General features: G+C 44.8%; 1 protein-coding gene across 10 annotated transcripts in view; it reads left to right on the top strand.

Moving 5' to 3' along the window:
• ZNF516 (zinc finger protein 516) overlaps positions 1-10,131 on the top strand; it is a 138,823-nt gene extending 128,692 nt beyond the window's left edge. For 7 of the 10 annotated variants that reach the window (XM_077975134.1, XM_077975135.1, XM_077975136.1 and 4 more), the window contains one exon: positions 5,802-10,131. In XM_077975134.1, the coding sequence (XP_077831260.1) occupies positions 5,802-5,861 (60 nt within the window). In that variant the 3' untranslated portion in view covers positions 5,862-10,131. The remainder of the gene's footprint in view (positions 1-5,801) is intronic. The other 3 variants (XM_077975141.1, XM_077975142.1, XM_077975140.1) reach the window with 1 other exon arrangement.
• Positions 10,132-17,694: the final 7,563 nt, after the last annotated feature.

The following is a 17,694-nucleotide window of genomic DNA, read 5'->3' on the forward strand; positions in this document are numbered from 1 at the left end:
TGGAACTATATCTTTAAGCATTCCCATACAGATTTGTTGCGTAGGATAATTGCAAAACACATCAGTAATAGGTAGAGGTTTAAATCCTAGGGTTCTTTGTTCTTATCCTGTAGTTCTCGTTGTTTACAGAAATCACAGTAGCTATGTTAAATTTAGAATACCTTATAGATTTATAGAAAAATATTCTGTAGTTATGTATGTCTGGAATGTGATTCATACTTACCAATCATATTCTTTTTCATATTGAGAGTGCTTTACCAACATTCATTAATATTTAAATCAGATTCTTTTCCTGTGGGCTTTAGATGCTAGGGATCATGGCTGTGTTTTTTTTGGATCATGCAACACTGTGTATTCATGCAGAAATTATTTGATGTGACACTTAAAGTCAATGGACTTTTATAGATATACATAATAGATGCTAAATTATTTAATTGAAACAGCATTTGGAAATTCCATTTTATAATAATTTATTCACTCATTAACAATATTTATTGACCACCCATTGTGTGCCAGGCCTGTACAGGGTACTGGGGAGACAAGAAAACCATTTTTCCTGCTTCTCTGGTTCCAAAGGTCCATGGGTGGCTTAGACAGGAAATAGGGCAGAGCAGGGCAGCGCTGTGACATGGGAAGGGTCCTGTCATTGAGGCTGGAGGCGCTTGGAAGACTTTGGAGGGGCAGAGGGATGGGTGTTCCTGCTATGGAACGCTATGGAATGCTAATGTTCCTTAGCATTGCCTCCCTGAGCAAGAGCTCAGCACGTGGAAGGCCCAGAGTGGAGGAACACATTCCACTGGAGGCGCTGGGTGGGGGTCCGCTCAGGGAGGGAGAGCCGGAGTGGGTGGGCAGAGGCTCGGGACTAGGGTCTAGGGAGCACCAGGTCTCCTTGCTGAGACTCATGAATTTCTTCCCATGGGGGGTAGAGAGCCCAGGGGCAGGACGGACACCGTCAGAGTTGTAGCGTGAGAAGAGTGAGCAGGTCACACGCCACAGAGAATGGGCTTTGTGGTTCCTGGTGGCAGGAGCAGCCCTTGGGAGGCGCTTCGCTTGATCCCAGCGAGAGACAAGGTGGCCTGAGCTGGCATGGGGCTGGAGAGAGCGGGTAGATTTGAGAGGTAACACAGAGGGATTGGGTGTGGGAAGTGAGGGACAGGAGGGAATCATATTGACCCCAGGTCTGGCTTCAGGCAGCTGGCCCCAGGCATGATCCATTTCCCTGAGGCTGGAAGGAGGAGCAGGGTAAAACATTTCCAGGTGGAATTCAGGGTAAGTGAGAGCTTCGTGGAAACCCAGGTAGGAATGTCCAATAGGCAGGCGAAGATACGGGTTTAAAGTGGAGAGGAGAGATCCTGGCAGAGACTAAATATATCTAATAGCTATCAACATTTAAATTCATTCAAGGTCAGCCAGTGCTACTTTTAGAGACCCAGATAATATAAATTACTAATCTCTTGGGCTATTGAGTAGAGGCTTTAACGTTGATCCTCCACCATAGACATATAATGTAACCTAAGTTTCCTTATCTATAGAATAATGATAATGGTGCTTATTTTGTATACTTGCTGTGGAAATCAAGTTAGAACATACACCATGAAGCACACATTCAATGTGACCTCGTCATTTATTCTAAAAATAAGCAATTTTCCTTAATAACTGGAGGAAACTCACATACTTGGAGAGCATTTCTGTGGTGAGCTCACATGTGAACACGTCTACACACATAACGCCTGTGTGGACAGATGACTGTCATTGATAAGCCGGTTAGTAGATTTTGCTTATGAACTCAGTTTGACGGCATGTTTTCTTTACTTGGTGTCTTGTGGCTTTGTTGGAACCTGCCAGCATGCTTCTCTTTGTTTTGTTTGGTTTAAGAGACTTGTCGTTAATTATTCATTAAAGAGAGGATGCAGGAAAACTGTGAGTTTGAGAAAAGTATTGTCAGGATAGGCATAGTTACCTCGTTTGCTACATTCTGTTCAAAAGCCCTCCGGTTGATAGACAGACATTGCTGGTTTTTGTAGAACAATTGCCCTTACTTTGTCATATTAATATTTGAATATTCTATACTGGAAAATTCTGAGAAATCATGATACACCATCTATCTCAGCGAAACAATTCAACAGGCACGAGGGCCAGGTAAATCTGCTGAAATTGATTTATTTCACCATAGGTCAGAATCAAGAATAAATAATTAAATGAAAGTCAGTTTAATTCATCAGCACACACCTGAAGCTTGAGGAGAAATAAAGTAGTTTCCTTTCGTGGTGACACTAGTAGCAGTCTTTTTCAGCACATGCACTGTTTAAACCTCTTCCGTGTTACAAACACTTACTTTAAGACCGCAGAGGACGTCATGAAAACCAGATAGTCAAGCAGCCACTTCTTTCTGAACACCTTCCTTTGGTAGGCGGTGAGGGTGGAAAGGATGCCTGGAGCCTTGGAAGGCAGAGATGGAGGATAAATATAACAGGGCTCCCCGTAGGCTGTGGATGCTCACAGCACGCCTGTCTAGGCATCTCACTCTTTGGCCTCGATCGTAGACAAGCTGGAAGGAAGATGGTGAGAGGGTCCGGGCCCTGGGCCTCAGGAGCCCAACTGTGAGGGCATCCGCCCCTGTGGCTGATTCTTCCAGCCCAGCGGTGGCCCTGGTGCTTGTCCTTGGTGCTTTTACTGTGTTTTGGATTAAGATGGTTCTAATGCCAAGGACTGCCGATCCTCCAAATCAAATTCTAAATGAGGGGAAGAGCTCATGCATGTTGTCGTTTAAAAGATGCTTGGTCATCCGTTCAGCACAACTGAATAAATGTTTAATTTCTAGTAATCATCAGTATTCATCATTAGAAACACTTTTTGAAAACAATATGTTGAAATCTGGGTGTTTTGTCCTGTGGATGTTAGAGGAAAAACTAGGAAGTTTCTCTGGTGTTGCAGATAAATTGATTTTTTTTGTTACATTGTTGTTAAACATTAGAAATTAAAATGATTTTTGAAACCAAGAAAAATTATTCCCCCCAACCTCGTGGTTTTGGGATTTATTAAAAGACCAGCATGACTGCTGAAATATGAAATCTGGTGTTTTGATTTGTTTGGATTCCTTGCCAGAATTTAAAGACTATGATTAATAGTTTATTTCTTATTATTCTAAATGTTATTTAAAAATAGTTAAGCTGGATAAATAATTCCATTAATCAAAATAACAGGAAATGAAAAAATAAATGGCGACCTAATTTGTCTCATTTTTAGCTGTGGCTATTATAATGCAAATGATGGAGAAATCACGTAGGTTGGTACATTTGAATATATGCATAATCTATTTTCAGTATCACTTTTAGAGTCTCAGCATCACAGATCAGAGTTTGAAATTCAGCTCATTTGCTTAAGCTTTTCTTGTTTATTAAACCAAACAAGCATCTTAAAAACACATTTTCCATTTTCTCTAAATAAAATATGCTACCAAAAATCATGAATTAGACCTGGTGACTTATCCAAAATCACCCCAGTCGCATAGCCCTTGTTTACGGCTTGTTGGGTAAGGTTTTAGTCAATAAAGCATCGTGCATAATTGGTCCTCAGGCACTTAGCATTGCCTGCGTGGCTGACCGCAAGCCCTGTTTATAGGCTGACCTCCCTCTGAAGGCTGAGAGGTGCCCCGTGTGTCCTGGGGCATATGGTGGGTGTTTTGTGTGCAGGCCATCGATCCACACCCACCACTACATACACATTTCCCTTGCCTTACTAAAAGAAAGAGAAAGTAGACCTCATAAAGTTCCAGTAGTCAATATCCATCCCTACAACACGGAAATACCTTCCAGAAAGATAGTATTTCTTTCAGCATTACTGAAAAGCCCACAATTCACCGCTGCAAAATAGAAAAGCACAATCTTCTAAAAGCAGGCTTCCCATTTTTTGACTGCTCTTTCCCTTTCCGGAGGACAAGGCGATGTGGATGTGCTCAAAAGATTACAGTGTGTCCACTTAATTTGAATATTTCTGTGCCTCCTTTCTTCCATGTTTTATTCATTTCTTAAAAATGCTCTGGGGCTGCTTTATTGAATAATGACATGGTGGCCTCTGGTGAATCAATAACTTAAAACAACTCTCTTAAAAAATGAGGTATTGGAACACATCCCTTCAATTATGAAGAGACAATAGGCATCTCTGCATCTGGATTTGTGAACACAGTTTAACCACCTAGTTGTTTGGTTTATCCGGACTTTGCAGTGCTTCCAAAATAAATATTTTTAAAGCCGTCTGAGCCCTGTAATGTGAAACGTTAGCCCGTCATGGACAGAGAGGCCGTCTTCCTGTCGCCTCTAGAACAGTCCGTTGAGGCCTAACCCAATGCAAGTCTGTGACTTCTGGTCCAAAGGAAGAGTTACCCAGGTGGATGTGCCCTGGGGGTGCCGTCCATGTGAAATCCAGGCACACAAAGCCCCTGTGTTCATAGGCACCCCCTGACCACTTCTGACAGTCCCTGACGTCTCTTTTCACTATGCAGAGACGGTCAAGACCAGCCACCCAACAGCTGACTGTAACCCCCAGTTTTCTTCCGGTAAACACAAGGCCATTTTCCTTCCCGAATGTATTTGGAATTGGTTCTTGGTGAGCCCCGTTGATGATGAATACTTCCCGTCAGAACCTCAGAGATCTCTTCACAGCCTGATGTCGCTGTACAAAAATGTAAAACAATCTTTCTCCGTTTACTGCAGGAAATCCACCATCTACTTAGGGAAGTTTTATCACATCTCTCATTCTGTTACTGTTTCCAACATTTCAAATAAACTGCTGTCTCCACCACTGCACCCACCCCCTAAGCCCTCATAAAATTTTGTCGAGTATCTCTCTGTCTTCCACTGCATGTCAGCTGGTAGATGCCATGAACACAGAGCCAGCTGTAAGTAGGAGTTTTCTGGAACTATTAAGAAAAGCCTTTAATTCATTATGTCAACCAGACCTTCCCCCACTCCGCCATTATTTCTGGGGTTCCTATAGGTCTAGCTGGAAACAGTTAGAATTTTACATGAGTCCCCTGGTTTACGTATGCATGTTAATTTCTGGTGGTCAGTTTCACTTCAGGATTTTAGCTGAAGGTTAATGCAGTTAAGTAAGATAAATCTGGCCATACTGTTTTTGTCCTCAGATTGTAAACGCTATTGTTCAAACAGGGATGCTTCACATGTCATTGGAGAGCATTCTCTGAAAGCTGTGGACCCCCATTTATGCTTGGTTTTCTCTCGCAGTTCACTGTAAAATACCCCTTCCCTTTTTCCGGTGTGGTAATTGTTGATGGAAATGGGTGAAAACGCGCTGAAGTTCTGACAGACGTGTGTGAGAGCCGTGCTTTTCTTTTTGTTTGTATGGCCCCAAATTCAGCCTTGTTTTGGAACTACCGTTCACTTGTAAATCCGCTTTGTACTATACAAATTACAATCTGGCTGCCTCCTCATCTTGCCAACTTGTAACCTTCTCTCCAGAGCTGGTTCAGACGTTATCATCTGCCATTCTTACATGTGAAACCATCAGAGAAGTCTAATGATCCTTTCTAAATCACACTGGAAATGATTCTTTTTCAAGCCGCCTCTCTTTAGGGCAGCAAGGCACATTTAAACTTACTTCATGCTTGTTTTATAGTATGAGTTACAGCTCAAGTCAGGTCTTTGCCTACTTGGTTGGCTTGCTCTGTGAAGGTCATTGTTTGTGTTCTTGGATGTTGATTAGAAAATTAATAGGAAAAATGCATTTAGAAACCAGAAGGCAGAAATGAGCTTTTCTCCTGTTCTTTCCTTTTTCTCACCCAGGGGAGAGACCATTCTAACACAGGTACCGTCCAGACAGTGCCTCTCAGAAAGGGAACCTAAAGGCGTGTTTCCGACGCACCCCAGGTCCCCGTAACGGCCATTAGCAGTACCCTCACGATGTCCCCGCAGCCTCCCACCTGTGACCTGGCCACTCCACGGAAGAACAGCCGGAGAACTCCTGAGCAGACACCTCACATCCCGAGCCGCTGCGCTGGAGTGGAACCTGAAGGCAGATGCCTCTCCTTGTTAAACGTTCAGAAATAAATGAAGATGCTATACTCTAGAAATACATGTAGATACTATATACACATTTACGTGCTCATCGCCCATAGTCCCATATTTTCTTATAATAAACAGTAGTACTGGCAGGCACAGTAGGGGCACAAGGCATCTATCTTATTCAAGACAAGTTTGAGACACTGGAAAAAAAGATACTTGTTACGTGTGTTGGACAGAGTGGTGAGGCTGAGCACTGTCACAGGGGCCTCCTATGCTAAGAGGGACTGTGGAGATGATGTCAGCAAAAACCGTGGTGGATTTGAGGTTGATCGAGTATTAATACTACTGCCTCTCCTTGTCTTAGTGGGTATTTAAAATAGTAAATGAGAGAGGGGAAGGTTCAGGTGCTGTGGGAAGCAGGCTTGGTGGAGGGGCATGATGATGGGACCCTCATGCTGGTTCCGTCGCACTCTCCCTGGGGGTCGTGTGCCTGTTCCATTCCTTCCACCATTCGAACTGAGCGAATCTGGCAAAGGCGACACGTCTGTGGGAATGCGTAGATTCTGCCTCGGAAGAGAGCTAGTGGAACACTAAGAAAAGCAGGCTTCTTGTTTATTCTCAGGACCTTTTTGTAACAGGGCTACATTCTGCAAACTGCTTACAAAGGAAGACTATACGTCTTAACAAATTATTTAGCCACTGAGTCCTCCCGATTCGGACCTGTTTTAGTAATGGCAGAAGAATCCCTGAGCAGGTTCAGGGGCCCTAGATAACTAGGGTGCTGAGCTCTGGCACCTTCTGTCCCCACTCTTTGCCTCCCCGCCCCTTCCCTGAGCCACCCCAGCAAGTGGGTGTGTGTTCTCCCTGGGCCTGGTGACCTCCACAGGATGAGTAACTTCGTTCATAAAGGGTGGGGATCACCAGCCCCTTGGGTGGGGACGGCTCTATATACCTCTTCCTCAGTAATGCAAATGCGAGTTTTTGTGGTGGGGGTTAAGGCCCATAACAAAGGATCTTAAACCATGCAGTGTACGCAATTGAAATTGTATTCCACAGATATAAATATTTTCTTTTCCCATTGCCGTGACACTATGTGTGATGGTAATATTTCTGAGAGTTTCAGATTTTTGCACATATGATTTTATGCATTATCAAAAGTTACTGCTGCCTTGAATGAAAATGTTCTGTGAAATTTTTTGCAAAAGCTTTACTAGGTTTTTTTTTAATTGTGAAATTTTGTAAAGGCAGGAAATGGATTAAAACGAGCATGCTAAATATATTTTTCAAAAAAGCAATAATTTTACATGTACAGAAATTATCCTAACCTTTAATACTGGTGAGAGCAACAGTTTACTTAATACAGTAATGGATTAGTGCAGTTTTTGTAGACAGTGGGCTTCTGATACAAAGTCTTGTTTAAACACACACACACACACACACACACACACACACCCCCTAAAGTGTGGGTTTCCTGTTCTAATGATTTGTTGAATATTATTATTATAATAATATTATTATTATTGTTGTTGTTATTGTTATTAGTTAATGTTTGGTTCTGGATTCTACTTGTTACTGAGTTTAAATTACTTGACGGTTCAGGTTACTTTGCAACACTTTCAAACAATGCAATGTAACTGGCTAGCTTATATATATATATATATATATTTTTTTTTTTTTTTTTTTACTTATTTTTTTCTGATCCTCTTACACCAGATATGTACGAAAATGATCTGTTCTGTGGGTGTAATTAGGAATGTCCATGCAGATACAGTTAAGCAACTGTAATTGGCTGTTCTGTAAAGTTATTTTGAGCAGAGTTGCAGACACACATTCCTCTGTCCACCTAAGAAATCAGAAGACTCTTGTGTTGATTTATGTTTAATCATTTCAGTAGTTTCCCCACAGTGATCATTCTGCATTTTCTGGCTTTTGTTTTCTTGGCCGGAAGTGAACGGTGACTGTTAGGAATGTCAGGGACTAGTGGCCCAGTCCCGTTTCTCTGTGTGTTAGTTAATTAAAAAGACATTCTGGACCCAAAGTGACACAAAAGTGTAGTCTACATTTTTACGGTTTCAGAAGCGGCATGGAAAAGTGCAGTTGGCCTTTGGAGCTGGAAGTGTCTTGCTGGCGAGTCTCCATCCTGGAGAGTCTGGTGGGGAGTGGGCTGGTGCTGGGGCCCCGCCGGCCGCGGGCTGGATCCTTCCTGGCTTGCAGGAGAGCAGGCGTGGAGGACAGTCAGCTTGCGGGGCCGCGCAGGGTGCAGGAGGAAGGTTTTCACCCAGCTAAACAGACCGGGGGGGACACCCCCAAGAATGCCATCCCCTGAGGCCAGCTGTGGGCAGGCCGAGGTGTGTGGTCCCTTCCTTCACCAATCATCAGTATTGTATTGGTTTGTTAATTTGTTGATGTCAGTTCGGTCATAGTATTTAATATGATTTGTGTTTTCTTATTTATTTAGCCACTGTTTGATTCCCTTTTTTTTCCGAATGGTAATTTCTGCATGATACACTTCTGTACGTTGTCTTCTGACTGTTACAGACTTTCTACTACCTCTCCCGATCTGCTGTTTCCTTGTTTCTTAACAGGATTTTTTACAGTGTTGCGTCTAATGTAACTTAGACAATAAAGGGTTTGGTTGTCTACACTGCAGCTTCTCTGTGTCTGTCCCCTGCTTTCCGCTCGCTGCTTCCCCCTCTGCCCCTGCTGGGGCCTGGCTCCACCCTGGCCTGCCTTCCCGCACTCTTCCTGTTCCCTGCTCACATCTCTCCCTCATTTTTGCATTCAAATAACACACAGCTAATGAGCTTCTAAAAATCTTTCAGGTTGTTCACTCGTATCCCTTAATTTGAAGAATGAATATTTAAATTCTCTCAAAAGTCAGCTGTTGAGGATCTTCCCTGGGAAATCAGCCACTGTACCTGCCTACCTTTCTGCCTGGTCCCGGAAGGCCTTATTGTCGTCTTGAACAGATTCCGTTCTCAGCACCACACAGACTTGGCTTCAAAGCCCGGTGAATTTTGCCTTTGAGGCTGTGAAAAGTATTAAATGTTATAAGAGGTTCCCCAATATTTACTTATTTATTTTTTAAGCCAAGAATGACACTGGTTTCCTGAAAAGCAGGTGCTTCAGGAAGTAGCAGTTGGGAGTTGTATACAGTTACTTCGTCAGAGAAGGGAGCGCCCAGTATGACAGGCCACGCCCCTGATCTGGCCACTGTGCACAGGTCGCTGAGGGCACGAGAACACCTCTGCAGGGGCTCCGGCACATGTGGGTTTCATCATTTCACACGCCTTCAGGGCGCAGGGTTGAGCGCGGGAAGGGGAGCTTCCTCTCCAGGGGGGCCTCTCTGGTGGGCCTCTGTTCTTTGGACAGAGAGACAGGGTGTGGCTTACGGGGTCAGTAGTGATGCCTTCTGGATCAAAGAAAGTGGGTGCAGTGCTTAGTCCGCTGTGTGGAAGAGGGCACCTCCTGGGCTTTCGTGGCTGGAGACTGTCTGCCAACATTCCTTCCTTCAAACTAGACAAACCCTCCTCTGCCACCCCCAGCACATTCTCAGAGGTTTCCAAGCTGTAGAAAAGGGAAGGAAGGAAGGACGGCATTCATATAGCTTTACTTTCCACTTCAGAACGTCTTAAGTAGCATATGTTGTTTTACTGCTTTTAACTTGGGTGAGTTCTAATTTCAGAACGTTTTGTTCACTGAGCAAAAAAAGATGCAACCACCACAGGCCAGGACTTCAAGTGAGGAGGACGCCTGTGTTTGCCGTGGTTGGTGGTTGGTGGGAGCCCGCTCTGGGGCCCGGTAACATGCCTGTGGGAAGTGATCCAGGGGCCACCCGCCCAAGGGAAAATGTTCATTCTTCATCAGCTTTGCTAATTCTACTTTGAGGCAGTAAAATGCAAAAGGCCATAGAATTTGTATTTCCTTTTTTAAAATACAATTTATAACATTATATTTTGTACTCTTTATATTAGAATTTGTAACTAGATTGATGTATTTAACTCTATTTCTGAAAAAGTAATTCAATGTTTTAGTTGTGTGATAAAAATATTTAGATAAAACATATTCATTCTATTGGAATTTGAAATAAATAAAAACATCTTGGAGTTCTGAGATTTGTAAGACATTTTTCCCCAATTTCAGAGGGTGGCTTACATCGTTTGACAGCCCGCTTTGATCTGTGGTTATTTATTTTTGTTGGCTGAACATAAACCAAAGTGTTAATGCTCTTTATTTATAGAAGAATTTTAGGATGATTCACAAGATCGTTCATCTGAAAAGATGCCCAGATGGCCCGAGTTTTTTTTTTTTTCAACTCTTGTGGACTCCGGGACATTCACTGTTTGTAATGGAAGATGCTGTGTTTTTCTCAGTTTTTTTCGCAGCACCTCTTATTTCCCCACTGAATACACTCACTGTTCTTACCCTTGCACTGTCACCCATACAGGACGTATAGGGATGGACGCAGAAGGAATTCTGACTCAGCCACACCTGGAGGAAAATACTGTGTCAAACGTGGGGACACAGAGGGGCTGGCACTGTGATTTGCAATGGTTTACTGATGAGACAGCGAAAATGAGACAGGACCATCAGATGCAATAAAGATTCTAATTTAAAAAGATAAAATGTGTTTTTAAATTAAAAGATACAACTGTGTCTCTACTGGCTGAAGAAAGAACGGACTAGATAAGTTCCTGAATGTGGCTTCCCAGATGGGCTGGGCAGGAAATGGAACTTTGAACAGCAGTGGGCGTCCCTCCCCCCACCCGAGCCTCTAGCCCTCTGCGCCACTCTGCGGTGAAAATGCTGCTTCGGAAGGCCTTTGATGATCCGAAAGGCCTTTGCGTCAAGTGCAGAGCTTGTCTAACTCAGCCGAGGTTTATGCCTCACTGTTCAGAACCTCCTTCCTCTTGGATGGCTGGTTCTTCTGAGAAGGGCGTGCCTCTGAAACGAAGTGGCAACACCCAAGTCCTTAATAGGTAGCTGACATTGAAGCGAAGGGCTAAGAACACTTGTGCTAGGACAAAACAAAACCCTGGCCTACATCTCCCTGTGTCACGGGACATGGTCAGTTCCCCCCGGTAGCACAGGAGCTTACTGGTGTTTGCTATAGCTGCATCCCAGACCCTTTGGTTCCACAAGTAACCAAGCTGCTTCCCCACGGAAGGCAGTTTTACGTCCTTTATCCGCCTCCTGTTCACCCAGCAGTGAGGGCGCAACGTCTACACCGGCTGCTCTGGAGGTCTCGCTGGGTGGGAAATGGGGGAAGGCAGTGGTGCGCGGTCTCCGTGTCTGCAATTCGTCCATGTCATGCTAGGCGCAGAAGCTGGGGATCGTGACGCCCCCCCCCCCCCCAACAATAAAACCTTAATACATTCATCCCTGCACCTTTACTTTCCCTTCCTTAGCTCTTTGAAAACGGTGGTGCGTTTCTAATGTGTGTTACTAATGTTCTCAATCTTAACCTTTTAAAAGGATACTATTGTAAAATTACAGAAAGAGAACGTGAGATGCCCTGGTCTTTACCAGTGTGACAAGTTCTTGGGATGTGTGATTTCCTCACTGTCCGCCGAGGCACGGGGGCTTATGATGGCTTTGAGGAAGGGGAACTTCCTTAGGGATCTGGCGCAGGTTGACGGTCACACATCCCTCTCTGATTTCCTTATGGGTGGGAAAAATGTAGCGAAACAATTGCAACGAGAATGCTGTCTCGGTCCTTTCAGGCTGCTATCACAAAATACCTAAGACTGGGCATATTTTTTGCTCACAGTTCTGGAGGCAGGGACGTTCATGATCAATGTGGTGGCAGCAGGTTCCGTGTCTGGGCAGAGCTTTTCGCTTCATAGATGGAACCTTCTTGCTGTGTCCTCATGTGGAGAAAGGCGAACGAGCCCCCTCGGGCCTCATTGATGAGGGCCCTGATCCTACTCCTGAGAACTCTGCCCTCATGACCCTGATCACCTCCCGAAGACCCCACCTGTTTATACCAACCCATCGGGTATCAGGTTTCAACGTAAGAAATTCGGTGGGAACACAGACATTCAAACCGTAGCAAATGCTCTCTCCTGTTTTCATTTTTCAACTGACGAAGATGTGGAGATTCCCATTCCAAGTCCTTGGGTGGGTTTCTCCATCTGCCAAGAGTAAATTCTTAACTTCATTGCCAACAGTTTCAAGTTTTAAAGGGCAGGAGGACAAGGGGACTCCATCTTGCTTTTTTATGTGCCCAGATTTGTCCACGGAAGAACAGTATTCAGGTCACAAGCATGAGACCCACTTGACTCCGTACATCAATCTCCTTATGTCCTGCTCTTCCATTCATAAGAGTGGCATTGATGGACCGAATGTTCCCAGGACAGGGTTACTGGGTCTAAAGGGAGGGTTTAAGACAGACTTCACAAAATTAGGTGAACCGCTGTGAAATATTTGGAGGTCTGGTATGGGTATTTTGATTATAGAACTGTCGATGTGTGGTGGAAGGAATAGGCTGACACTGCCTCAACATAAAACGCCACCCGTGGGTCAGGCTGTGCAGCTGATAACTCGCCCTGACCCTGCGTCCTAGCAGAAACTCAACATTCATTTTTAAGGAATACAATATCAGAGTCCTTACTCGGAGAAATAAATTGGAACCAGATAAACATGCAAGTTTCACTTAATCAGAAGATCTTAGGCTTCTTTAAAACTGTAGAAATCATACAGAAAGTTTTCAACTGTATGAATTTGCTTAACAAATTCTGTGCCATATAGTAAGCACTGAAATAGGTGCAGGCATAGAAAGATGAACAAAACGGAACCTGCTTTTTGGGCTGTCACAGTGGAGGAGGAACATGGGTCTAAAAATGATGAGTTCTAGGCCAGGCACAGTAGCTCACACCTGTAATCCCAGCACTTTGGGAGGCCGAAGTGGGCGGATCACGAGGTCAGGAGATGGAGATCATCCTGGCCAACATGGTGAAACCTCGTCTCTACTAAAAATACAAAAATTAGCTGGGCGTGGTGGCGCACACCTGCAGTCCCAGTTCTACTCGGGAGGCTGAGGCAGGATAATCGCTTGAACCAGGGAGCCAGAGGTTGCAGTGAGCTGAGATCACACCACTGCACTCCAGCCTGATGACAGAACGAGACTGTCTCAAAAAAAACAAAAACCAAAACAAAACAAAAAACAAAAAGAAGATGAGTTGTAATTCAGAGGGAATACATACAAGCTCACAATGTCTGTGGAAGAAGAATGGAGCCTCTTCCATTGGGGAGTGAGGTCTAGGATCTAATCAGATCTAATCTAGGATCTAATCAGGTGACACCCACGTGAAACTTTTGGAAGGATGTGATATAATGGGGTAATTAGGTGGCATTAAAACTTGCCTCTGATAGTAAACCTTAGTTGACTTGGAAAATCTGTAAGAAGATCTTAAGATGGGAGAGACAAGTGACACGTAAATTTCAGTGAGGAAAAGCTAAGGGAGTGTATTTTTGGAAATAACCCGTAGTACAATTAGAACATACTTTGTCAAATCTGACAGAGGAAAGAGACTGAGATCGTTGTCAACTATTCCTTGATGACATTAATTCAAAGTGAGGCTTCAGGCAGCAAAATTGGTAGCCTGTGGATCAGCAGGCAGGAGACTGTGGGGAAAATGGCACGGTGGCCCACCAGCGCCATAAAGGTACCGTGTGCCTGTTACTGAGTTGATATGTGCATCTGTTACTAAAATTCAAGGAACTAGACAAAAGCCAGAGGTGGACAACACAGTGGCTGAGGGGAAACTTCAACATCAGATGTAGAAAAAGTGAGATGGATTAGTTAAGAGGCTAAGAGGAAGTCTGTGACGGGAACAGCATGGATCAGATAGACATTTTGTACAGTGACTCTCTAGGCCTATGTGTAGGCAATACAGCTTTAAGTCTTGAGAGAGAGATTTATAAGAAGTTAATACTTAAGGCCGGGCGCGGTGGCTCAAGCCTGTAATCCCAGCACTTTGGGAGGCCGAGATGGGCGGATCACGAGGTCAGGAGATCGAGACCATCCTGGCTAACACGGTGAAACCCCATCTCTACTAAAAAATACAAAAAACTAGCTGGGCGAGGTGGCGGCGCCTGTAGTCCCAGCTACTCGGGAGGCTGAGACAGGAGAATGGCGTGAACTCCAGAGGCGGAGCTTGCAGTGAGCTGAGATCCGGCCACTGCACTCCAGCCTGGGTGACAGAGCGAGACTCCGTCTCAAAAAAAAAAAAAAAAAAAGTTAATACTTAAAAGGGCTACCTGTGTGCCAGGAACTCAGATGTTTTCATCTAATTTATCTTATTCAAGTCTCACAGTGCTCTTCAACGTAGGCACTATTAACTCAATCTTATAGATGAAAACTGACAGAGAAGGGTAACGTACCCAAAGAGACACAGCCAGTAACCTGTGGAAACACCAGTGGAGTCCATGTCTGCTGTGCGTGCAGACCTACCAGTCTGCACTCTTCTGCTTTGTTATACTGACTGGAGGGATGCATGCAGTTAGTAAGAAGGATCATCCCTGTTGCATGTCCCTGTCGATCATCACTATAAGGGAATATCTGAGGCTGAGTAATTATTCAGAAGAGAGGTTTATTTGGCTCGCGGTTCTGCAGGCTGTGTAGGAAGCACAGCACTAACATCTGCTGGGATTCTGGTGAGGCTTCAGGCTGCTTCCACTCATGGTGGAAGGTGGAGGGGAGCTGGTGTGTGCAGAGATCACACAGCAGAGAGGAAGCAAGGGGGTGAGGTACCAGGCTCTTAAACAATGGGCCTCCTGGAAGTTAGTAGAGCAAGAAATCCCTTAACCCCCACCCCTAGGAGGGAATTAATCTGTTCATGAAGGATCTGCCTCCATAACCCAGACACCTTCCCTTAGGCCCACCTCCAACACTGGGGATGAAATTTGGGCATGAGGTTTGGATGGGACACATATCGAAACTATAGCACGTGTTACTACTTTCCAAAACACTGAGACACCCATTACCCGCATGGATCACTGCAGCAACCTGGGGTGTGGATCCCGTCAGCGAGACGATTGGAGGTCCTCAGTGGATCAAAACAAGATGTTATGGATTTCTGAGCTTCTGCCTCAGAGGGATCAAGGCTTCTTCTGGGTGACCTTCTGTAAGTCCAACTGTAATGTGCATGGGGGTAAGAACGCTGGGATCTCTGCAGACCTGGGTGTGAGTTCAGGTGTGTTGCATGCCAAATGGGTATGTCCAGTAGCCTTTTTCTTCCCATTTCTATCTCCTCCTCTGTTACTTCTTTCCCTTACTCATGTGGACATGCTCAAGACACCCCCTTCCCAAAAACACCACCAAGGAAACACCTTCCTGGGACCCCAGAACCCTCTACACCTGTTGTGTCCTTACCGTTCCTCCTTCCTAAAACATCATCCGTGATCACTTTACCCTCCTTGTTCTAGCTTTATATCACCAATGCCTACTTCACTGAAATGTCTCTCCTCAAAGTTATCAAGATCCTCATAGTCATTGAGTATAATTATTTTTCCTTAAATAAAGCTAGGATAAAATGTAGAGTAAAAGGAAAAAAGTACACATTACATACACACACATTTCTATATATTTTTCACTCTCCAGATGCAACAATTGCAATATTTTGCTAACTTTTATTTCTACCCTTTGTTGTCATTTGTCGTGGAATATTTCAAAGTGATTCTCAGACATTGTGTCATTTCGACTGTAAATAACTCAGTGTGCATCTCGGAGCAACTGAGGTATCATCTGTAGATCTAGTTATGTATCTCTCTGTGAATGCTACGTTTCCTTCCGTCCACTGCTTTGGCCTTGTTGCCCTCTGTGTTGACCCTGCGGAAGGACCGCCTAGACCACCTGGGTCTTTCTTCCTGGGATTACACACCTGCCAACTCACCCCAGCTCACTCTGTGCTGCTGCCACAGGTATTTCCCGGAACACAGATCATTCTACCACCTTGGTTGAAACCTTTCAGTAATTTTCTGTTACCTCCAGAAACATCCCAGATGCTTCCCTGTGCCATGCAAATCATTTCACGATTTGACGCCCACAAGTCATCCACAGACACTCGATGCCAAACGAGGTGTGTGAATGGTGCTGCGCTCTTGTGCGCCGGTTTTCCTGCCTTCTCAGAGGCTCCAGTTGAGGGGAGCTGCCCGGGAGCCTTGGCCACTCTGACTTCTCTTCTTGCCTCTCCCAGGCTAGAGGAGGCTGGGTTCCTGCCTCTGCTCTGTACTCCCCCATCTCTCTGGATATCCTGGTGTGCTTTTGCACCAATCACAACATCTGAAACTAAATAGACCCTCTCTGCCTCCTCCCACTGAGCTGAGCTTGGCAGTGTTTGAGGGCAGACGCACTGCACTGCATTTCTGTGGCTGCACTAAAGCCAGGCCCATGGCTTTCCATGTGTATGTTTCTTAAATGAACACGTGATCAGTGCGTGCCTCAGTTTCCACAGCTGTACAGTGGGAATGGCCATCTCCCGGTATTTGTTTTACTGTGGCAAATGATATGGGCTGCATTTTGTCAACTTTAATGCAATATATAAATGTAAGTTGGAATTACTTCCGAGAAATTTGAGTGACAATGTTTTTTTCAAGTCCCGTAAGGTTGTCTTTAAATAAACATGGTCTCTAGACACCAACTTTTTTTTCCTTAAACTATATTGCATTTATGAATCTGGAAATTTCTATTACCTATGACACACAAGATATAAGTCATTTTCCCTTGTTCAATAAGTTTTTTTAACTAGGTAAACAGTTGGATTTCTTCTATCCACAGAAGTGTAGGTTTCAGGTAGACTTAAAAAAAAGCAAGCTGATGACACTTTTTTTTTTTTTTTTTTGAGATAGTCTCACTCTGTCACCCAGGCTGGAGTGCAGTGGCGCTATCTCAGCTCACTGCAACCTCTGCCTCCCAGGTTCAAGCAATTCTCCTGCCTCAGCCTTCTGAGTAGCTGGGATTACAAGCGCGCACGACCACGTCTGGCTAATTTTTTTTTTCAGTACAGACGGGGTTTCACCATGTTGGTCAGGCTGGTCTTGAACTCCTGACTTCATGATCCGCCCACCTTGGCCTCCCAAAGTGTTGGGATTACAGGCATGAGCCACCGCACCCAGCCACTGATGGCACTCTTAATGAGAACTGTTTACTATTATTTGACAGCTATTAAAGAAGAGTGATCATATTCTCTAAGGACAGGAATTAATAGAAACTGGTGAACACCCCGCGATGTTTAGACCTGTAGTTTCAGGCCTCCAGCCCTGCTGGGATGAAGTGCCTGCGGGGATGGGTCCTTTACTGGGCTGGTAAAGGGAAACTGAGCCGATTTCTCAGCATTTCACACGTTACCTTATCTGGCTCTTTTCTCGGGCTTGTAAGTGTCCTAAGCTGCCCTGTCCGTTCTGAAATGGAGGTGGATTTGGAAAAAGAAAAAGGCTTTTCCTCTTTGTTGAGTTCAGTGAGAGTTGGACAGAATTCCGGAGAGGACGGGGCATTCTCTGCGGGATCAGGTGTGACGGTTTTCTGGGTGCAGCTGCCCGCTGCCCTGGGAGGTGCTGAGCAGAGCAAAGGCCACCGCGTGGGGGCCCTGGGAGGGTGAGAGGCTCTGACCACGACACAAACTTCCCGCGGGGGGAAAGTGGGTGATCGGCTGTCACAGGGCAACTTAGGGGC

This window comes from Macaca mulatta, chromosome 18, assembly GCF_049350105.2.
Source record: "Macaca mulatta isolate MMU2019108-1 chromosome 18, T2T-MMU8v2.0, whole genome shotgun sequence".
In the NCBI taxonomy this organism is placed as follows: domain Eukaryota; kingdom Metazoa; phylum Chordata; class Mammalia; order Primates; family Cercopithecidae; genus Macaca; species Macaca mulatta.